The sequence below is a fragment of the Patagioenas fasciata genome, chromosome 2 (genome assembly GCF_037038585.1).
Source record: "Patagioenas fasciata isolate bPatFas1 chromosome 2, bPatFas1.hap1, whole genome shotgun sequence".
Lineage (NCBI taxonomy): Eukaryota > Metazoa > Chordata > Aves > Columbiformes > Columbidae > Patagioenas > Patagioenas fasciata.
In genome coordinates this window covers 160827299-160849469 of record NC_092521.1, presented here as the reverse complement: position 1 = coordinate 160849469, position 22171 = coordinate 160827299, and the positions used below count along the sequence as shown (strand labels likewise).

Sequence of the window (22171 nt, the reverse complement as noted above, 5' to 3'; positions counted from 1 at the left end):
TTTCACAAAGATTTGAGATATAGTAAGCTGCAAAGGCATACACCTTGAAATACTGAGGATAAAACATGGATTCTGAATCACCAGAGCACATTAAGACCTGAATTCCTAATACGAACACCTGAATTCTTGCATCTACCACCTCTTGTTTTCTATTACAGACACAACCACCTGCTAACCTCATTCCAAAATGAGATCTCATGCCTGACAGCATACCTGCTTAGTCCTGGCTTTGTTTGTTGCAATAATCTGCTCCTATCTGTACTGCAATGTATTGCTTTGTTTCAGCTTTTCCATACATAGAATATTTATCATGAAAGGTCTGAGAAAAAGAAGTATGATTTTTTTTTCCATAATAACAGCCATTGTCACAATTCCTATGATCCAAAGAAAAAACTGAGGGGAACATAAAAAAAGATGAAACAATAATAACTGACAAGAAGAAGGAATATGCCATCCGTATGTGAGAATATATGCTCCAAGCAAGTTAAGAAACATTAATCTAGCCAAATATGAACAAGGGTCTACCAAAGGCAAGGACAGACTATCCCAAAAACGGGAATACCAACACTATCTGTTAATAAAGTGTTATAAATAACACAGTGCTGCTATGAGTTACAGCGTATTCACCCCTTACTTTGCCTCTAGACAAGGCAGAATAGGTCATTCTACTGTGAACCAACATTTGCCCACTTACCACACTGTACTGTTTTTCCTGCATCCTCACAGTTAATTATCAACATGCAGCTAAAATGTTTCGAGTCCATTTGCTGCCAGTTTTCCTGCAAGTGCCTATTAAGCATCCCAAATAGCCAGAGGAACAGGAAAACTGAAGTAAGACAAAGAAGCTTCTAGCACGCTGCAATCCCAGCAAGCAAGATACATCCATCATTTTAAGTTGTACATACTTGAGACAGTCTTAAATCCCCAGACGGTATCTATTTTAACATGTTTTCTATAGAAATTATTCAAACGTGAACTTAAAGGATACGGTAGAAGAGCTCCACAGCGAACAGACAGGGTCACCCAGGAAGGCTGAAAAATAAAAATCATGAGACATTAAAAAACCTTCACATGCATATGTGAAATGTGAATTACCTTCCGCGTTCATACTATAGCTAGTTTCAACATAGATCTCCCAGTTTTGAAGCCTAAGTGTTTCACAGGCATCGTACTTAGGCCTTTACAAAAAAAAAAAAAGACTGTTCTGATTTATTTTGTAAGAGTTAATATGAAGACTGCTCAAAGGTTGTGCAGCAATATGGGAGCAAGACCCCTTTATCTTATCCTTCTCTTGTGTCAGGAAAACCATTTACAGTATTTATTCATCCTCTCAATTTTTTCAGTCTTCCCTGCCCTAAAAAAACCCACAACCTTACACTCATCACCAAGGAGTCAGGAACCATAACCTTGCATAGAAAAGAGTTTGTAAACACACAACCATGAGGGCTGCTACGCACACAGGTGCCAACCTCTGAATGACAGAATTCTGGGACAGATGAAGGTAGTGGAGAAGGGAAAAGATACAGGACAGTGGTCCCAACACAATATAAGAAATAAGGGGGAAAGAGTGGCATCACCTTCAGTATGAAATGACATTTACTCAAAAACAAACCAACAAACAAATATATTGTGGTAACCATGCATAGGGTGTCCCAATTCTTGGTATGCTCCCTCCTTCAGATAAAGATACAAAAAATGAACTAAAACCATCCAATTCATAATTCCTCAATACTCTGCAAAAAAAATTGGGGGATTTTCCTCCTCCAAGTTTTTCTCTTTCTTGTTCTCTATTCCTTTCCTCTCAATAACAAGCTACCTTTGCCTCTGATTTCTATTCCCTTAATACTTAGTCTAATCTGGTTACAGATCATGCTGTGATATGTCCAGGTCAAACTAAGTGACATTACTGAAAGACTTGCTTTTATTTGGCAAATGAAAAAGTTCAGCTAGTAGCAGTTATGAAGTAAATTATTTAAGTAAATGGCATTAAAAAGCACTGTAATGACGCTGATGCCCTTCCTTCACATGAGAATAGCAGCACTCTTCTTGTTTCTAAGACTAAAATTATGCCACAGAACACTTCAGAAAAAGGAACTAAAAATTAATCAGCACACTCACTATAGCCACAAGATCTCTAGCTAAGCACCTTCTATTTTTTTTTAATTAATCCCTACTTCCACACTGTCAGATTAACCCTCGTGACATAAGTTGTCAAAATACTTTACTACCACCAGCAACGACATAGAAAAAATAACCCAAAATCATGTACCCAAAGACATTGGCAATGAAATCACAGTATCACAGTATGTTTGGGATTGGAAGGGACCTCAAAAGATCATCTAGTCCAATCCCCCTGCTGGAGCAGGAACGCCCTAGGTGAGGTCGCACAGGAATGTGTCCAGGCAGGCTTTGAATGTCTCCAGGGAAGGAGACTCCACAACCTCCCTGGGTAGCCTGTTCCAGTGCTCTGTTACCCTCAATGAGAAGAAGTTCTTTCTCAAATTTAAGTGGAACCTCTTGTGTTCCAGCTTGATCCCATTGCCCCTTGTCCTATCATTGCTTGCCACTGAGAAGAGCCTGACTCCATCCTCGTGGCACTCACCCTTTATATATTTATAAACATTAATAAGGTCACCCCTCAGTCTCCTCTTCTCCAAACTAAAGAGACCCAGCTCCCTCAGCCTTTCTTCATAAGGGAGATGCTCCACTCCCTTAATCATCTTTGTTGCCCTACGCTGGACCCTCTCCAGCAGTTCCCTGTCCTTCTTGAACTGAGGGGCCCAGAACTGGACATAATATTCCAGATGGGGTCTCACCAGGGCAGAGTAGAGGGGAAGGAGGACCTCTCTCGATCTACTGACCACCCCCCTTGTAATACACCCAAGGATGCCATTAGCCTTCCTGGCCACAAGGGCACAGTGCTGGCTCATGGTCATCCTGTTGTCCACCAGGACCCCCAGGTCCCTTTCCCCTACACTGCTCTCTAATAGGTCATGCCCCAACCTATACTGGAACTTGGGATTGTTCCTGCCCAGATGCAGGACTCTACACTTTCCCTTGTTAAATTCCATCAGGTTATCCCCCGCCCAACTCTCCAGCCTGTCCAGGTCCCGCTGGATGGCAGCACAGCCTTCTGGCGTGTCAGCCACTCCTCCCAGCTTAGTGTCATCAGCAAACTTGCTGATAGTACACTCAATTCCCTCGTCTAAATCATTAATGAATATATTGAATAATATTGGCCCCAGTACTGACCCCTGAGGCACTCCACTAGATACTGGCCTCCAACTGGACTCCGCACCATTGACCACCACTCTCTGGCTTCTCTCTTTAAGCCAGTTTGCAACCCACCTCACTACTCTATTGTCTAGACCACACCTCCTCAATTTAGCTGTGAGGATGCTGTGAGGGACTGTGTCAAAGGCTTTACTGAAGTCAAGGTAGACCACATCCACCGCTCTGCCATCATCCATCCACCTTGTTACATTCTCATAAAAGGCTATGAGGTTGGTCAAGCATGACTTACCCTTGGTAAAGCCATGCTGACTGCCCCTAATGACCCTCTTATCCCTGATGTGCCTTGAGATGACACCAAGGATAAGCTGTTCCATTACTTTCCCAGGGACAGAGGTGAGGCTGACCGGTCTATAATTACCCGGGTCCTCCTTCTTGCCCTTTTTAAAGACTGGAGTGACATTTGCTTTCCTCCAATCCTCGGGCACCTCTCCCGTTTCCCAAGACTTGGCAAAAATGATGGATAGCGGTCTAGCAATGACTTCAGCCAGCTCCCTCAGCACCCGCGGATGCATCCCATCTGGACCCATGGATTTATGGCCGTCCAGACTACTTAATTGTTCCCTAACCCAGTCCTCATTGACTAAAGCAAACTCCTCCATTAACCTGGCTTCATCCGGGGTCGCAGGGGTACAGGGTTCCCCAGGACAGCCTCCAGTGGAGTAGACAGAGACAAAGAAGGCATTCAGCAATTCTGCCTTCTCTGTGTCTTCTGCCACCAGGGCACCAACAATACTAGTGTTTTTTCTTCTAATCACTCTCAAGACTTGCAGAGTGACAAGTTTACATTTTCAAACATGAAGTCCACAAACTTTCAATGGAAACAAACCCCAGTATTGCAAGATAATATCAAAATACTGGTAATCCCAGCACAAGTAAGGGAAGACTTGAAAAATTAAAATCAAAAGAAAAAACCCTACAAGTTACTATTGTTTAAAATTAGCACAGTACACATATGCAGAACCAACATAATCATTTTGCACCTTGCCAATTTTATGTTTTAAAACATCCTCATCAGTCTACTACTTATTCTAAACTGATGTTTTCCATTCCCAGACGCTTGTAAGAACCTTCCCATCAGAAACACTTCTGAAGTACAACTAATAGGACACCACCTTACGGATGACCAAAGGAAGAATCCAGAAAAAACAAACAAACAAATAGAAAACAAAAAATGAACCCAAACTGCTGATAGATACAGAGCAAAAAAGAGAAAAGAGAGAACAGAATTGTAAAAGAAATCTATCAGTCAGGACGAAAGTTTGCGTAACTATAATAGAAGATTTTTAAATACATGTTTCATTTGTTCATCATCCAAACACAAATATTTTCTGTTATAATAATTAAGTATCCACATCAGTAATTTGACAATATCATGGATGAGTCATTCACCTTTACCACAGGGAGATCAAAAACTTCACGAGATTCTCCAACTTCTGGATTGTCTCCATCTTCCGAAATAATATGTGAAGCCAGTGCATTGTAAGAAACTTCCTTTGCTTTCCCAGCTTTCAGAAGTTGAATAACCTAAACCCAAAAGAGAAGAGGGAGAAGTTAATTATTTGAGAAAAGCATTAATGCAAGAACACAGTAACACAAGAAAGGAATTAATATGACTTTCTCAGTGGTCCTCCTGTAAGCGGCTAGCACGCCTTTTTAAGATGTAAATGCATCCCATTTAAAACCCGATCACCAATGTTTTGCACCTCTGTCATATTTTAATAATACACGTTAAAGATTTACTTTCCAAAAAAATTCAGGCTGGGGCAGAAATCTGGAGTGTTAATTTTTTTCCACAATATATGTTCTTCAAAAACATCTCAAAATAATTCTCTCTAAGGCAGAAAACCCTTCTCCTTTGTGGTTGTTTTTGTACATGATAGCTTTGAAATCATTTGAATATACTTTAAAGAAGAGATTGACATTTAAAAAAAGGTAACCCAATGGTTACCTTAGAAATGGGAACATCATGACTTTACACTGCAGTTTTCGTAGGAATTCTGTTATTTACTTGGATAAGTGAGGAAAAAAAAAACAAGTTCATGCATTTTCTGAAAATGTTCATTTAATAGCTAAGAAAATACTTCCTTCACTCAACACATTTTGTTTCAATATTTCTAGTTCTAATCAATATACCTCAACTGAGGGTTTAAGAGTAAATGCGAAGAAGCCGTCCAGCTGCTCCAAAACAAAACAGCCAGACAGAAGAACCAAGGAGAGAGAACATATTTAATACCGCCTTGGTATGAAAAGGATCTGGAAGCACAAAAAAGTTGTAACCACTTCCCTGAGAAGGGAAAACATTCTAACAAAGAGTTGACGTATTGGGAAAAAAAGTGATGGAGGACAAAGAATGATTTAGAGAAACATTAAAGAAAAAAAAAGGTAGGATACACACCCCCTAAGTTATTGCCTTTAAGAGCTGGAATTTAAATGTCTCACTCCATCACTCTGTCCTCAGAAAATGCAAAGCACCTCACAACTCATATCTTACTCCTATTTTTGCAAGGGACATATAGATGATGTTGGTTTAAGAGTTCACTATTCTCTCAGCTCAATTGGAGAGAACCTGGCCCTGCTCCCTAAAAACGGGACTCACTTTTATCTGAATAAAAGTAACAGAAGGCAGTGGGGTGTAGAAGTGAGGAAGAGAAAATTGTTTTAAAAACAATAAGGTCTAGAGTTCAAATGTTAAAAATGCCAGTTAAGATTACTCTTTCCTTTCTCCTTTCCTTATTCAGAAATTAATACAGGTTCACTTCATAATCATCTTGCAGAACCAAACTGGCATGATGTTCCTCCTTCAAAACCTGCCAGGGACAGACACTTATCCCTCAACACCTGCTGGGGACACTCCCTTTGTAACCGGGTACTCTGCCCACCAAGTGAAGAGCAGAGAGCAAGGCATCGATCAAGCAAAACATTAATTGGTCCTCGTGCAATTGCTACCTACCCTGTACACTAAACAAGACAGTGAAGGCAGTGAAAAAGAGTCTTTCAAAACGTGGTGTCAGGCTGTTATAAAGCATCTACGCTAAGGAGAAAAACAAGGATGGAGAAAAGTCACCACTCAGTGAGGAGACAATCTTGGCATTTCCTGGCTGAAGTATTTGACTTTAAAACTTCATTTATTTAAGAAATCAACTTCTTTTCTGCAGTGGATGAATATGTGATATTGTCAAATTACAAAAGAATTACTCTAAAATAACCAAGAAAATCGATCACAAGCTTGCTGTTCTTGCCACCACGGAGTCAGGAACAGGAGAGAATGTTTCCATTTTACACACCAATCTCCTGTATCACAGGATACCTTCCTGCATGAAATCCAGTTAACTGCAAAGTCACACAAGATGCTGTAATTCCAATGGGAAAAGCTACATCAAAATAAAACACTTTTGAAAACATCAGATATTTAATAATAGCTCCAGCACACAAGCTCCTTGTCTCACAGAGCTCTCCCTGAGTTACAACCCATTCAGCTGTTTTTGGGAAAGCTAAAACCAAGAGTGAACATAATGAAAACTACACACCGAAATCGGTCAGACAGTGTGAGAAAGAACATACAACTAATGAGCTAAAAGTATGGGTTTTTTTAATATCAAACCAATACTACATTAAAGACTCTGTGCAAAGAGTCTACTTATGCAAAAAGTTACACTAGTTTCAGGTAGCAAGCTTAAACACTATAAATATGATTGATAGTAATTTCACATGATTATGTAAAGTGGTATGAAAAGGCTTTTCCTAATTTAGCTCATATCAACTTCAAAACTCCTCTCAGAACACAACTTCTTCAGAGTTTCAGTAGTGTAAAATTTAAGAATCTAAACTAGTATCAACCATATACTCACAACTAGAAAATAAAATGCTGAAGAGCCCTAATATAATCATTGTAATAACCCTGCACTTTAGGTGTTAGCTTAAATCCATTAAGTGAAATTTCTTTTTTTTTTACATGTACATTTTATTTTCCTTCTTTCCCACTAAAATCTGTGTTGGAAGAAACAAGAGGAATAGTTCAAAACTAAGAAGACAATAATAAAACAAGAGATAACCAGAAACTAAGTATCCTGCTCAAGCTGCATTTCATTACTTTTTATGTCTTTCTGTATGAAATACCGATTTTAACTGGTGCTACCAAAGTATGATGGTTTGTGTTTTGTATCTTTTAGGAAAGCCGCAAAAAGCATTTATTAAAAAAATAATAGCTGACATCTACTCCTCAGCCCTCTAAGCTGTGAGCAGCCAAGGGCACATCCCAATGGAATGGATTTAAAGCTGGGAGCCTAATTCTCCCTCATTTGCCAAAGAATATCTAGGCACAATTCCAGACTTTTGTTTCCCTTCTAGTTTACGCTGCGTATGTTTTAATAGGTAGTGGGTATTCAGTTGTTCACCTGAATATATTACACTGTTTTTCTTACTCTTGGATTTGTTTTGATTAAGAGTGCTCATTTGTGCTAGGCCTGTTTTAATATTCATTAGGACAACTGGTCTTCCGTGAAACCATTTGGAAATTCAAGCTGATCAAAGCGTGCTCTTCACCAAAAGACGGGGGAAACATTTTCAAAAATCAAGCTAGCAGCCATTTGTATACAAAGAAGTTAAAAAACTTCAAAAATACTTGTAACCTTTATGTTAGTAATGGAACAACATTTCACTCTAAAAACTGCTTAAAAGCTATTTCTTGAGCTCGATTTATAATTTCTGCTTTCTGCCTCGGTTCAAAACACAACCACTAAGTACTACTGTGGTCCAAGTTGCTCCCAGGGTACCATGGAGGACACCTGCAGAAGGGAGGACAAAGGCACCCACAAAGAGCTGGTCCCAAGCTCAGCTCAGCACGTCCTCGCTCTGGCGGGGCTCTGGATCCCTCCCGGGTGCAAGCATGGCTGAGCTCAGACAGGGTGCAGCCAGCTCCATGCAGTGCTGGGCCTGAGCTTACCAGTGCTGCCAGAGCCACTTTCGCTCTCTGTCTGCAATCCCAAGAAGCCATCCACAAACTGAGGAGAATTCAGGGGAACTAATTTAGAGCAAATCGAAGCCGTCAGACGATGTCATTAGCTGCTAAGGAGAATAAAACTTAACATAAGAAAGAAAAGTAGCTGAGTGGAGTGCTAGTTTACTCACTCTGTGAGAATACCCCTGATTGTCTTGCTGTGTCAACACAAAAGTAACTACATGCCTTTTGGGACACTGCGTATATATGATAAATGATATACAAGAGTCTTATTGGTTTTTGCAATCATCTTCATACACATAATATTGCTGCTCTAGGCTTTTTTAAAATACAGGAATTGTTATTCAAGCTCTAACACACTGTTAAAAAATTTATGCCTAAAGACTTTGTTCTGTTTTGTTTTTTTTTTCCCCTCCTCTTTAACTAAATTCCTAGCCTGTGTTTCTTTTAGCATATAATCCTATTCCTATGAAGAAAAACACCTCAACAGGTCAGTGCCTGAAGTTCACTTAAAGGCCCACAAGACTCAGTGAATGCCGGGACATGAAACTAAAGATACTCACAGGCTCGATTGCAGCAACTACCGAAGCAGCAAAGACTTCCAGTGTGAAACATGTGAGAATCTGTTTGCAGAAAGGTGCTGTCCTAAAGCTACATACAGTACACTTCGAGCACTTGTTTAATTGGACATGCCACAGAAAGCTTTTTTTAATCACCTTCAACTGATATGACTGAATGTTATTACTCTTAGGCCAACTCCATCATCTATGACAGAGGTATCAAACTGATTTTCACCAGGGGCCACATGAGCCTCGCGGTTGCCTTCAAAGGACTGAATGTAATTTTGGGACTGGATAAATGTAGGAGTAGTTACATCTAGGGCCAAATTCACAGAATCACACAGAATCACAGAATGTCAGGAATTGGAAGGGACCTCAAAAGCTCATCCAGTCCAATCCCCCTGCCGGAGCAGGAACACCCAGATGAGGTTACACAGGAAGGTGTCCAGGCGGGTTTGAATGTCTGCAGAGGAGACTCCACAACCTCCCTGGGCAGTCTGGTCCAGGCTCTGGCACCCCCACTGAGAAGAAGTTTCTTCTCAAATTTAAATGGAACCTCCCGTGTTCCAGTTTATACTCATTGCCCCTTGTCTTATCATTGGTTGTCACCGAGAAGAGCCTGGCTCCATCCTCCTGACACTCACCCTTTACATAAACATGAATGAGGTCACCCCTCAGTCTCCTCCAAGCTAAAGAGTCCCAGCTCCCTCAGCCTTTCCTCATAAGGGAGATGCTCCACTCCATCATCTTCATGGCTCTGTGCTGGACTCTCTCCAGCAGTTCCCTGTCCTTCTGGAACTGAGGGGCCCAGAACTGGGCACAATATGCCAGATGCGGTCTCATTAGGGCAGAATGGGGGAGAGGAGAACCCAGTTATCCAGGATATTGCTCAAGCCAGGGGGCTGCACTGTTTGCTGTCAGCAACTTCGGCTCTTTGCCTCCTCTGGATCCGGGCAGAGACCATACGGAGATGACACCTCCAGCACATCATACACAAGGGGTCTGAACGGTCCCGTGGCGGCCACCAGAGCCACGGGGGCCCTGGGCTGTGGAAGGCCGGCCAAGCCCTCATTCGTGACACCTCCCCCCGCCCGGAGCGGCCTGTCCGTGTCCTGAACCCGGGGAGGGGCCTGGACTGGCACAGCGGGACGCCGAGGGCGGGCGCAGGGGCCGAGCGCGGCCCTGCGGAGCGCCCAGCGGCCGGAGCCGCGGGCAGAGCCGCTGCCCCCCGCGGTGTCCGGCTGCCCGCCCGGCCCGGGCTGTGACAGGAAGTCCCTCGGCCCGCCCCTCCTCCGCTCAGGCGGCGCCGGGGCCTGCGCGGCGGGGCCGCGGGTTCGTTCCCATGGCGGGTGGCAGCGCTGGCCGCGCGCGCGGCCGGTACCCCCCACAACAACAACCATCACAACAACAACGAAACAACAACACCACCACCCCTTCAGGCGCGCGCGCTCCCCCTCCCCCGCGCCTTTCCCGGGCGCGTGCTGCGAATCGGCGCGTGAGCCTCGAACCGGCGCGGGAAGTGGCGTTGGGGGTGGGGGGGGGAAGAGAGAAGCTGGAAGATGCCACAGTGCCCCCCCCGGAGGCGGGGGGGGGGAAGCGGGAAGGAGCTGAGGGAAGGGGCAAAGGGGAGGGTGACCCGGTACCTTGGGGTCGATGTCTCCCACCACGAAAAACTTGACATCTTTGAACATATCCTCCGGGACTTTCAGCTCCTCCTCGTCCGCCGACATGGTCCCGGCCGCCAGCACCGCACCCCCCCCCTGCGCCCCCTCCCCGATATTCCCCACGCTCGCTGTGGAAAACCGCCGGGGCCCGGGTCTCCCGTCCCCTCCCCCCGCCGAGTCGCCGAACCGCGCGAGCAAGGCGCGCGCTGCGGGACACACCATCCCCCGCCGGGACGCAGGGGGGGTGGAAGGGGGAGGGGAGAGCCGCCCGCACCCAGCAGCTCTCCCCGCCCGATCAGCCACCCCCGCTGCCGCAGGACAGCGCCCACTCCTGATCCATGGGCGCTATCTCTGCTCCTCCTTCTCTCTCCGAACCGGACCGGGAACCAGCATCCGGGTCCGAAACTCCCCCCGTACGGAACGCAATGGACTCGCCCCGAACGACAGAGGCGGGCAGCGGGGATACCCGGACCCGCCCATTGGCAAACAGGCGAGGGAGGGGGAGGGGAGCGCCCCGCCCTCGGCCCCGCCTCCAGCACCGCCCCAGGCCCCGCCCCCTGGTCGAGCCGTGTGGGCGATAAACGATCTTTACGGGTCCTGCCGGCTGCTTCTGCCATTTTTTCAGTTCATCACGAACCTTTCAAGATTCAGTCCTTTCTCAAAATACACGTTACCCTTTGCACCTGGGAGTCTCTGCAAATCCAACAGGCATAATTATGTATTCCAGCATCCAACTCATTAATGGACATATTAACCAAATAAGACATTTTCCCTCAGAAGTCTTAATTCAAAGCATCCTCCTATGTTAATAGTAAAACATTCAAGCGCAGAGGATGTGTCTAGCTTAACTGCAGATAACTGATCAGAAAACTGAAATAACAATTTTAAATTACTTTTATATTAAACAGAAAGAAATGAGCACTTTCAGAGCCTGATCCATTGGGTGTATTTTAAACATATATTGTCAGATAAATCTTACCCTCGCACTATGCTTTCCAAAGCAATTTCGGACCCCTCATACTACTTTTATGTCAATATTTCCCTGCCATACTTAAGAGCGATATTACGAGATGGCATCAAAAGGGTTATTTCAATAAAAACACAGCATGCTTATTGTTTGTCTCCTATCTACAAGGCATTCATATTTTCTCAGAAAAAGAAATCAGGTTTAATGAACCTGAGATATTCTTGAAACAGACCTGGTAGTAACTGTTAATCAGTTTACAAGAAAACTGTTATTTATCCAGTATTTTGAGGGGGAGTTAAAGTGAAATTCGTGGTATCCAAGTTCCTAACTTCCTTTTCATCCTTTTTCAAGGAAGGTGCTTCATCTGCCTTTCTTCTGGTCTCCTGGGTCTACACATAACATTCACTCCTTTCTACTCCAGCTATGGAAGAAACACCCAACCTATCACTGCCTGTTCTTTTCCTACTCTAGGAAGAGATTTTACCCTTTGGTTGTGGGTTTCATTGTATTACTCCCCCAATTACAATTTACTTTTTTAGTGAAAACCAAGGTAAGAAGTCCTTAAACTTTTATATGATACGCTTTTTTTTGCAGTATGGGGAAAAAAAGTAGAAATAATCATCTGCTTTTAAATCTCTTTATCTTTTTCATCCAATAATTCATATTCTTATCTCACTTTCTTTTCTAATAACTCTTGTTTATGGTCATTTTCTTCTGCCTCAAGTATTTCCTGGAATTTCTTCAAAAACATTTCTCTGAGCCTTGCTTTCCTTTATAGCCACTGTCCAGGCCCCTAAGTCCAGCTCTTGCTTTCCTTGTTCCACAATTTCCCCTCTTTCTAACTCCATTTTTGATCCATTTTGACTTCTTCCCACTAAATTAGAACTACTTTGCCCAAAATCTTCATTCACCTGCAGCGAAATATTTTTCTTATTCTTCTTCAGCCATCAGATATCATTAACACCGTTGCTTCCTGAGTCCTTTCCTTTTGGATTTCAGTGCCTCTGTAATCATCTGCATTTGCCAGCACCGGTAATTTTCAGCTCTTTTCTTTCATAAATATCTCTGTCTCTTGCGTTTCTGTTCCATGTTTTTCTCTGAATTCTTTTCTCTTCATCATGTCATTCATTACTTGGCTTCATCTTCTTTCTCAGTGGGATTGCTAAATTGCCCCTTCTCACAAGAGTACTTTCCTTATATCTAATCTCATGTGCTATTGCATATTCCCACTCCACACAAAGATAACCAAGTGATTTGTCCTCTTGACTTCCTATTTTCTCAGTTACTCTAATGAGTTCCCCCGGCTTTCTGATCTTTTGGACTTACTGCAGCCACACTATTTTTAGTTCTTCGTACACCTCAAAGATAAATATTTTACATCAAGTGCTATGCAAATACTGGCAAAGAAGCATAATGCAAACAACCAGCACACTCTGAATGTGATTTTTAATAATAATGCTGCTTCCCAAAGCTTCAGCTCAAATTGTGCTACTGCAGCATCAGGTTGGGGCACTTGGATCTTCTGTTTGTTCAACCATTAAAATCAGAAGAATGAGAGATAAATTTGGTATTTAAAATTCCATCAATTTGAAAATCTTCTAGAGTATATCATATATTAGCAATACAACGTCACAGTACTGTATTGTTACTGAAATTCATTGCAAAAGCAGTTTCCCACAAAAAGACACCCATTAATAAGGTGTCAACCTTAACCAGAATTGTTCTTTTTGACCAATTATGAAAAAAATCTGAGAATAAAGTTCAACGCCATCCACAGTATGAAAGTGTAATGTGAAAAATGTGAAGAAAAAAAGAAAAAAAGAGGTTAAGAATTGACCAAAATAGCTTGACCAAAATAAATTTGTTTTATAAAAGCAAAGATAAAGTTGTTGGAGCCCTGACCTAGGATGTGGAAAATGGACATTTAGGTCTGCTCTTCTCATTCTGGGTGGAATAAAAGCAACTTCACTGAGGCACAGGGTAGGTACGGCCGCTGGATGATGCCTTCGTCTTCTGTATGTTCTTCAACCACAGAGCTCTTGATTAAAATGGGAAGAACGAGACCATCACATCCTCCTCCAGCCAAACAAATAAACCTTGAAAGCAGGTCCTGGACAGAGCCCTGTAGCTGTGCTAGGTGAGAGAAGGAGAAATTGGAAGATCTCGCCTGAGCTTACCTAGAGGTAAGAAGGTACGAAACCAGCTCTGTGGCACAGCCGAAGCAATGGCACTTCTGCTCGTGCCATGAAACACTGCGCAGCAACAGGTCTAAATAAAACTTGCCTAGTAGAAGCCAAACAGTGTTAGTGGCCCCTGAAAAGTAATTTTGCAAATCATAGAATCATAGAATGCTAGGGATTGGAAGGGACCACGAAAGATCATCTAGTCCAATCCCCCTGCCAGAGCAGGAATCGCAGTTTTGGACTTTGGGTCACACAGAGGGGCTGTTGTATTACCAGCAGTGATACTGATCTTACACAGAAGCACCTCTTTTTTTTAATGCACACTTTTGTTGGCTTCAGGATGACTGCTCCCAGGAGAAAAGAATCTTCACAGGAATCACAAATTCTTCCCCTTAATTATCTTTTAAATAAGCAGTAGAATTAAATTAATGAACCTGTTTCTTACTTCTTTATGTATTTCATGAGTCACCTGTCAACAAGTTATTTGTATTTCAGTAATTACACTATTTCTAACAAAAATGAATAGCTCTGATTTCTGCATCGTGTGTATGCTCTACATTAGGAACCATAAGAACAGAAAACTAGATTGAAAAAGTACATTATTGAACATGAAAAATATCCCCTGCATTTGCCAGATACGATTTCTGGGCTCTGCTCACAGGTCAACACACCAAACTGAGTCAAATCACAGGGCTGGTCCTGCTGCTTAGTCACAGCAAGGTGAAGGATGTGTTCACCTATATGTGACCTTAATACGGATTTTTAGGTTCTGAGACAAAGCTCATCAAAGCTCAGAGTGACAATAGCAGGAGGGGCCCTGACACTTTGTACCACCAACCAGAGCAGGGATGCAGCCTCAGGGATTGCATGTCCAGATGCCAGGGGGAGACTGGGATCCAGGGGCCAGCTACTGGGCTGATTTGAGTGTCTGACAGCAGCTGCTGGAGGATCTACCTTCTACATATCATAGAATCATAGAATGTCCTGAGTTGGAAGGGACACACAAGGACCAAGTCTAACTCCTGTCCCTGCATATGACAACCCCAAAATTCACACCATGTGTCTGAGAGTGTTGTCCAATTGCTTCTTGAATCCTCTTAGTTTGTGACTTTGACAGCCTCCCTGGGAATCCTGTTGATCTGTGTGTATGTGTGTGTATACATACATATATATATATATATATATATATACACACATTTACATATATATATAGAGAGAGAGTCACGAGTGGACTTCTGTACTGCCCAGACAGAGGGAGAGAAGGATGAGGCCATTGGTGCTGTCCATGTTCATGTGAGTGCTCTGAGTATCTCAGTGATGTGTGGCTGACCACGTATACATGTACATATATATTATACATTTGTACTTCTGTGCATGTACTGGCTGGAAATGCATCTTCAGCCTCGGTACTGGTTGGACCTGGGGACATAGAGCGGCAGCAGCCTTGTCTCTCTCTGGATGTTGGATCTAGAATGATATATTCTCTTCTAACAGTATTCATTCCCCCCTTTAATTTTGTCCTCCTTCAGAAGGGTTTGCAGTCTTTCCCTGCCACCTCACTGGATTTGTGCCTGTCACGTAGCACAGGATGCTCAGTCACATGGTGCTGTGCTCATGTGTCCAAGCTCAGCAACTGTTGGTAGGTTTGACCACAACACACAGGTATGAGACTATTTCAAAGGAACTTAACTCTTGCAGAGGTGCTGAGCACATTACAGTGCCTTAATCTACCCAAGAAACGTCCACGATTGGACTCTTAAATACAATTTTTGTTCTGATGTAGCACAACAGTGTAATTGCATGAGGGAAACCACTCGCAGAGATGAATTATGCCTTAATACCAGTTCATTTTTGGGCTTAGTTATTCTAGTCAATAAACTGAAGAGAAATTGTGCAAATCACCGTGGTCCACGAGGATCTGAACAGCACGTTGCACGATAAACACAGCGAGCATGGGATCTAATATGTCTTAACTGTAAGAGTTCTGTACATAGAAGTGCATGACCATGTTTCCAGAAAAGCTGTAACGTGATGTTTCTTTTGCAATGGGCGTTACTTTTACATAGTGAAAGCCCACTGAGTTGACAAGATTTGTGCAGACAATTAGTCTTTGCTTACATAAATGCCTTATTTGTGTGCACAAATGATTATATGAAAAATTAATATGCACCTACTATATCATATTTAGGCATAATTGCTTGTTGAAAAACAAGAGTTTGATTTTTTTATTGCAGTTAATTAAACTCAGAGCTTAGATTAAATTGTATATTTGTTTTACTCCAGCGAGCAGAAGGCTTTTTGAGTCCTTTGTTAATAATACATACTCGTTTGGTAGCAGCTGGCTCTCTACTGTTACTTTTCCAGTGAAATAGATCTTCACAAAGCACCCAGTTTTTTGAAGAAAGCTGATGTTAACTTCAATGTGTCTGGAAAGTTGTTGAGAAGTCACAGGAGACACGTCTCCTGCATAACCACCATATCGATTTCTTCATGTGAATAAGAATCTGGTTTTATAATCTGAACCAAAATAAGCACAACAGGTATGTAAAGGGCTGTGCTTTGGCTTGAACTGTGTATGCAATTTTCCTCTTTCCTTCAGTGGGACTACCTGACATGGCAAATATGTTTTATAATTAAAAACTTTCTTTTTATCTGTACTGCAACACTGAATCCTAAAAAGCTCTCTTGGAACTGACAGTTTCATTTTCAGTTCTCTTCCAGTACCAGAACTGCACTGAGGATCCTTCGTCATTTGCTTGACAGATTTCTCTTTTAATATAATAGTTACAAAATGTTTTCCAAATCCCAAGTAACAAGGTGTAGCTTTACTATAACTGTGCATAAATGAGCAGGAGAGGAGAATGCTCTCATTAGCACATCCAACATAAGGGCATTTTTTATCATAGTGTTAAAGGAGGATATATTCTCCTTTCTATTACCTGCTACAGAAAGTGTCTGGCGTAATAGCCCATGGGGAAAGGTGAATGAGATGTTGTGTGTCACATTGCAAGGATGAAAAACCAGCCCTAAGATGCAGCTACATGATGTGCTTTTATCAAAATATAGCCAGCGCGACAGCAAACGGTGTAATTGCACCAGTTACACTTGGCTAAAGCCACTGCTGCTCCAACACAGAACCACATTGGTACGGGGCTTGCTTGAAGGTCATCTACAGGGAGGGCTGCAGAGCAGTTTTTTAGCTAATAAAGGAATTAATTATGCAGACTGATGCAGGGCACTTCAAAGCTGCAGAATGTCCACACGTACAGCTGAAAGGAGCTGCCAGCATGGATGGGGAAGAGCAGGAGGAAGCGCTGGTTAATCCCTCTCCTTTAAAGCTTCCAGGGATAACAACTGCACAACCTTCCTGATACTTTGTTCTTGTGTTGTAAAAATTCCTTATGGTTAGAGTCTTTCCTAATACCTAATCTAACTCTTGTGTTCTGTAAATGAGGCCAATTATTCCTTTCTACCTTTCTCTCAGAGTACCAATAACCCTCTCTATATAAATTTTCTAGATAGATATGTACACACACACACACATATATAAAAAACATTATAATACTTTCTTAATGAGTTTCTGGACCTGATTTTAATGCACCACGAAAGAGGAATGCAAGTCCTCCCAGTACTCTGGGTAAGAACAAAAAATTTGCCACAAATAAAATGTGATACCGTAATTCATAGGCTCCATTCTTTGCACTTCAGGAGAAGCCTTTACTTCTCCTCCTACTAAGGTACCTACTGATTTCCGTATATTTTCAGAGTTTGAAAAAACATGTTTGCGAAACATGGTTGGTAATTATCCCTATAGTCCTTCTTTGTAGCTTGTCAAGATTTTCTTCCTTTATAGGCTTTCCATTTGGGTTAATTAGTATCAGACAAACAATGGAGAACAGGATTTTCCTTTAAGCCTGGGCTTTCATTCATGCGGGCTTGGAAAAAAGTTAATGAAACCTGAAGTTACTGAACTGAGTTTTTCTAGAAAGGAATAAACTTGGCATCATTTGTGCCAAATCTTTATTATGTGATTTAAAGAACACTAACACTTGTACTTATTTTTGCATTATTAATGCAGAAAAAAGCAACTGAAGTTGGTGGAGTTCCAGAGCATGTTACAGAACAGTGTGAAGAGTGAGTCTGGGTTGTTCTCTGAGACAATCTCCATTATTCATTTATGGCTTTGTGTTTAAGGGTAAAGATACTAGATTCATACTGATTAAACCTTTACATCACATCACTCTCTTTCTGTTGTTCAAAAAGTTAAATGTTTGCTTTACCCATCCTGAAAGGGGAATGGAGGGAAGACATTTCCCGCAGGATGTGGCATCACCTCCTGCTTTGCTATTCTGCTGGCTCATGGCTGCTGCCAAGATGGGCAGGTTTCCTCCACCCTTTCCATGGCAGCCTCTTTGGTTAGTTGGCTGGTTGGTTAGTTTTTGCCATATTCACTGAAAGCTGATCATCTGGTTTGGTTCCTTGAGCCTGGATTTCTGCAAGATCTGAAGCAGCATGAAGGAGAGCTCCATGCTCCTGAGATGGGAGGAACTGTCTGCTGCTACCTTAGATCCTCCAACCTGCAATCTCACATCGGTTGACTTAAACCACCCCAAAACCTCCCAAGGTTCGGGTCTCTTATTTCTGCATCTGCTCTTTTTTCAGCGTTCCACTCACACCAAAATTTCAGTGCCTCACGGGTGACCCACGCTGATCTCGCTGAGAACAGCTTATTAAAAATGGTTGTTTTTTCCATAGATAATTTTCCCGACTCAGTTCCTGGTTGGCGCGGGCAGTGACTGAGGGTTCGCAAAGTGGGAGACGGATGGCAGCAGCTGCACAAGCCCGTCTGGCCGCCTGTGCCGCCAAATTCATACCTAGCCATGGGGTCTTAGTGCCGAAACCAATGAAATATATTTCTGCTAGGAAATTTTCCCGGGCTGACATAAATTCACAGCAACTCCATCAACTTCAGAGCAGTTTCTTCATCTTACAGAGTCTAAGGCCAGAAGGTCACTTAGATTATTAACCTTTCACATGGAGCACAGGGAGCAAAATTGATCAATCCATTGGTTTTCTCAATAAACACCACCAATCTGGGAGCACATTTCTGTTTTATGGTGTTCCTAAATGCTGAAACTTAGAGCAGCATTTTCAGGGCAGCTGAAAGACATGTCCCTGCACATCCTTAAGCACAGACACGGGCATATAGACCATGCTGCCTATGCTATGGCACAAACAGAGAAGCTGATTGCATTTGTCACACATTTGTGGTTGCAGCTTTGGGAAGCTCCCAGTGCTTACACGTGGATGTTTCTGTACTATGCAGACAAGTAGTCATTGTCGCTGGGTCGGACTAGTAGTTTGTTTTTCTGAGGAAGGAACCTGATTTCTGTTTCTCACATATTTTCAAATAAAGAACTTACATTGACATTCTTGAAAAATATGTTCGACAGCATTCTGGTAATAGCCTTGCAGCTAGAAGAAACCACTAGATTTTCTGGTCAGCCTTTCTTACAATTTGCCCTTAAATTTCATCCAAAATACCCTTGCTCTGAGCTGAGTATCTTGAGTGACTCGTTAGTTGAAACGGGACTTCCCGAAATATATTGAATCTTGGTCTGAAGACGTCAAGAGATGAAGAATCCACTGCTGCTCTTAGCTGTTCAACACGACCTCAGGGCCAGCTTAATTAATTAGAGATTGATATCTAGAACTCTCTGCCTCTTTAGTATGCCAAGCAGAAAACATTATGAAGTAACACATTTGTTACTTAAGTCTCTAATTGTCTGCCTTTCTTCAGTGCTAAAAAAAAAAAAAATTAGCATTATTGATTTGGTATCTAGAGTAAGTCTGTTTTAATGATCTCAACTACTCAGCGGTAACCAGGAGTTAGGATTCAAAGAAACAAGTCTTGCTGTGAGACTTCTCTCATCAGAGCTAAGCTCAGGACAAACGCTTATACTCAGGATACTGCTTATACTTTCAGGTCAATCCTGGCTCTAACTCTTCTTTTTTATTTTTTTCTTTCTTCTAGGAGGGTTTCCAGGAAATATAGGTTGTGTAAGTCCCTAAATGTTCTGGCTACTTGGAAGATATGCCCTGTGATACACTGAAGCTCCCTCAGTATGAACAAATAGTTATCTGAACCAAGAAAATCTATGATCCATGTATATCTCAAGGTCTAATTCCTCTGTGAACCATCTGAGGCCAAATGAGGTTTAAGTTCGCAGTGTGGCTCCTTCAGCGTCTAATAAGGTTTTTCACCCCTACCATATCCTTGATGCACCTACAAGCTGGTCAGGTATGGTTGAAACTGCCCAGGAATTGGGGAAAAGAAACAACTGCCAAACCACACACAAGAAAACGTGATCGCATTGAACCTCTGGAGGATGCCAGACTACAAAGAAGCTGCTTCTTTTGATTTGGGTATACTGGAGCCTGAACTTGGTAGCTATCAAATGTGCTTAAAGGAGCATCCTCCTCCTTCATCACTGAGACTTTTACCATATTTATGTCAACATTGGTCATTTTTAATCTATGACACTGTGGTAGATAGATACTCACCGGTTTAACCTTTAAAGAAGCCACAAAAAACTTCTCTGAGTTTATTTAGAGCTTGCTGAGCTCCCTGTATAAATTAGAGCAGCCTCAGGGTCCCAGGACTTGCCAAGTCTGAATTCTCAGTGTTGCAAATGGAAGAAACGGTGGCATGAGGCATCGAGCACAGAAGCTGCAATGATCTTCCTTCGGGGTGTCAATTACTTTTGCTGTTTGCCTTGTGGCACACGTAGGTGATTACAGTGTGAAGGCCAGGATACATTTGTTTAATGTATCCTTGAACTCTATTACATTTTCCACTCGTCTTGCTAGAGCCTTATCTTCAATTACACTCCTTTCCATGTGCCCCAAGCTGTTCTTCGTTACAAGACTAACCTGACCCTCTTGTATCCAAAATTAGGGAATTAAATCAAATTTTTATACTTTTCAACTTGAACAGTTATCTCATGATGCACATAACAAACAGATAATGAGATCTGCATTTTATTAGACACAGCGGCGCTTGCTGATGTTTAACTATTAGGCAGAACCATTTTGCTGCTCGTGGTTACAATTACATTATGTTTCTCTGTGGCTGGATGGCTATCAATTGATTTTACTCATTCTAAATGTGTAGTATAATATTTTCCGTAGTTTTGTTTGCACTCAGATAACTGGATATATTTCTATTCTTTTATTTTTTCCTAAATGGGCAGGGACATTTCCATAGTTACATTTCTCTACAATGTGAGCTTTTTGCCTCCTATGTTTTGTGACAATTTTCCCAAGCTTTGTCTCTGAGTCAGGGATGCTCCAAAAATCACATTCTTAGCTTTAAGCATATCCACAAACCTTGTTCATTTTAACAGGACTAAAGCACATACCTAAAATTAAACACAGGCATGAACAAGGATGCATTCCTGACATATGCCCATGTAAAAAATGACCCACGGGGCCGGTTCCAATGGCTGACATCTACACCAGCTAGTTGTAGTGCTCTACACATTTTATGCTTTAGATGTACATGCTTGTAATTTATGATTCATACAGTGCTCATAATGATTAAAGGATAAAAGCACCAAACTGGGATCTAATCAATGCAAATATTTAGGTCCATCACAGGATACACTAAGATTTGCCCTCCCCAGAACAGCCGAGCTGCCATGTGGCTCTGCCACACACTGGGAGCCAACTCACACACTCATAAATAATCCAGCTGGTAAATATCAAACGGTTCCATCCCTTCCCTGGTTTGCGTGCGTGCTCCTGTTCTGGCTCAGGGCAAGGAAAGGAAGAAAGCACTGCAGGACGGTAAATCTAACTCTCTTTACATTAAGCCAACAAGAACGGAAGCATATATGTCATCATGTACTGCATCTCAATTTGCAGGGGGTAATTTCTCATAATATATGCTGACTTGATTGCTTACTGAACACACCTTGGAGACTGGTCTTGCTTTTGTACAGCAAAAGCTCATCCATGTCTCTCTTGACTCTGAGAGAATAAAGGATATAGAAGCTATTATTGGAATATTATTATTCAGGTAAAAAAAAGAAAGCTTGATTCAGATAAGGATGTCTTTCTGAGATTTACTAAGCAGTCCAGAGGATTTGGGTATCTACATTTTAGACATTTCTGTTTTATTAAAAAAAAAAAAAAAAAACTTAGTACATTTTAAAATAATAATCATCCTTGAAATGAATGGAAGAAAGGCACCCAGAGCCACAGAATGCTTAATCCTTATGGATTTCACTGATGGTTACAGAAAGCAGCTGCCATAAGTGTTTCTAATAAATGCTTGGGATATTGATGGCTAACTCTATTTACACAACCCAAGCCCTTGCACTGAACCTCACCTCTGTTAAATAGTCCAGTTGGGTGTTTCAGCAGTAATTGTTTGCAAGAATCACACTAATGAACCCTGTGTGGTTCTCCACAACCCTTGGTGCTCTTTTCCAATGCTTGCCATTAATCTGAAGGCTGTGATGTGGTGTTTAATGGGGCTTGCC

At 42.2% G+C, this 22171-nt stretch overlaps 1 protein-coding gene across 1 annotated transcript in view; it reads right to left on the bottom strand.

Moving 5' to 3' along the window:
- The window catches only part of PAXIP1 (PAX interacting protein 1), a 39114-nt gene extending 28402 nt beyond the window's left edge, over positions 1–10712 (bottom strand). The window contains exons 1-3 of the mRNA XM_071805325.1: positions 10455–10712; positions 4684–4818; positions 989–1032 (exon numbers count right to left, since the gene is read on the bottom strand). Coding sequence (XP_071661426.1) covers positions 989–1032; positions 4684–4818; positions 10455–10697 — 422 coding nt within the window. The 5' untranslated portion in view covers positions 10698–10712. The remainder of the gene's footprint in view (positions 1–988; positions 1033–4683; positions 4819–10454) is intronic.
- Positions 10713–22171: the final 11459 nt, after the last annotated feature.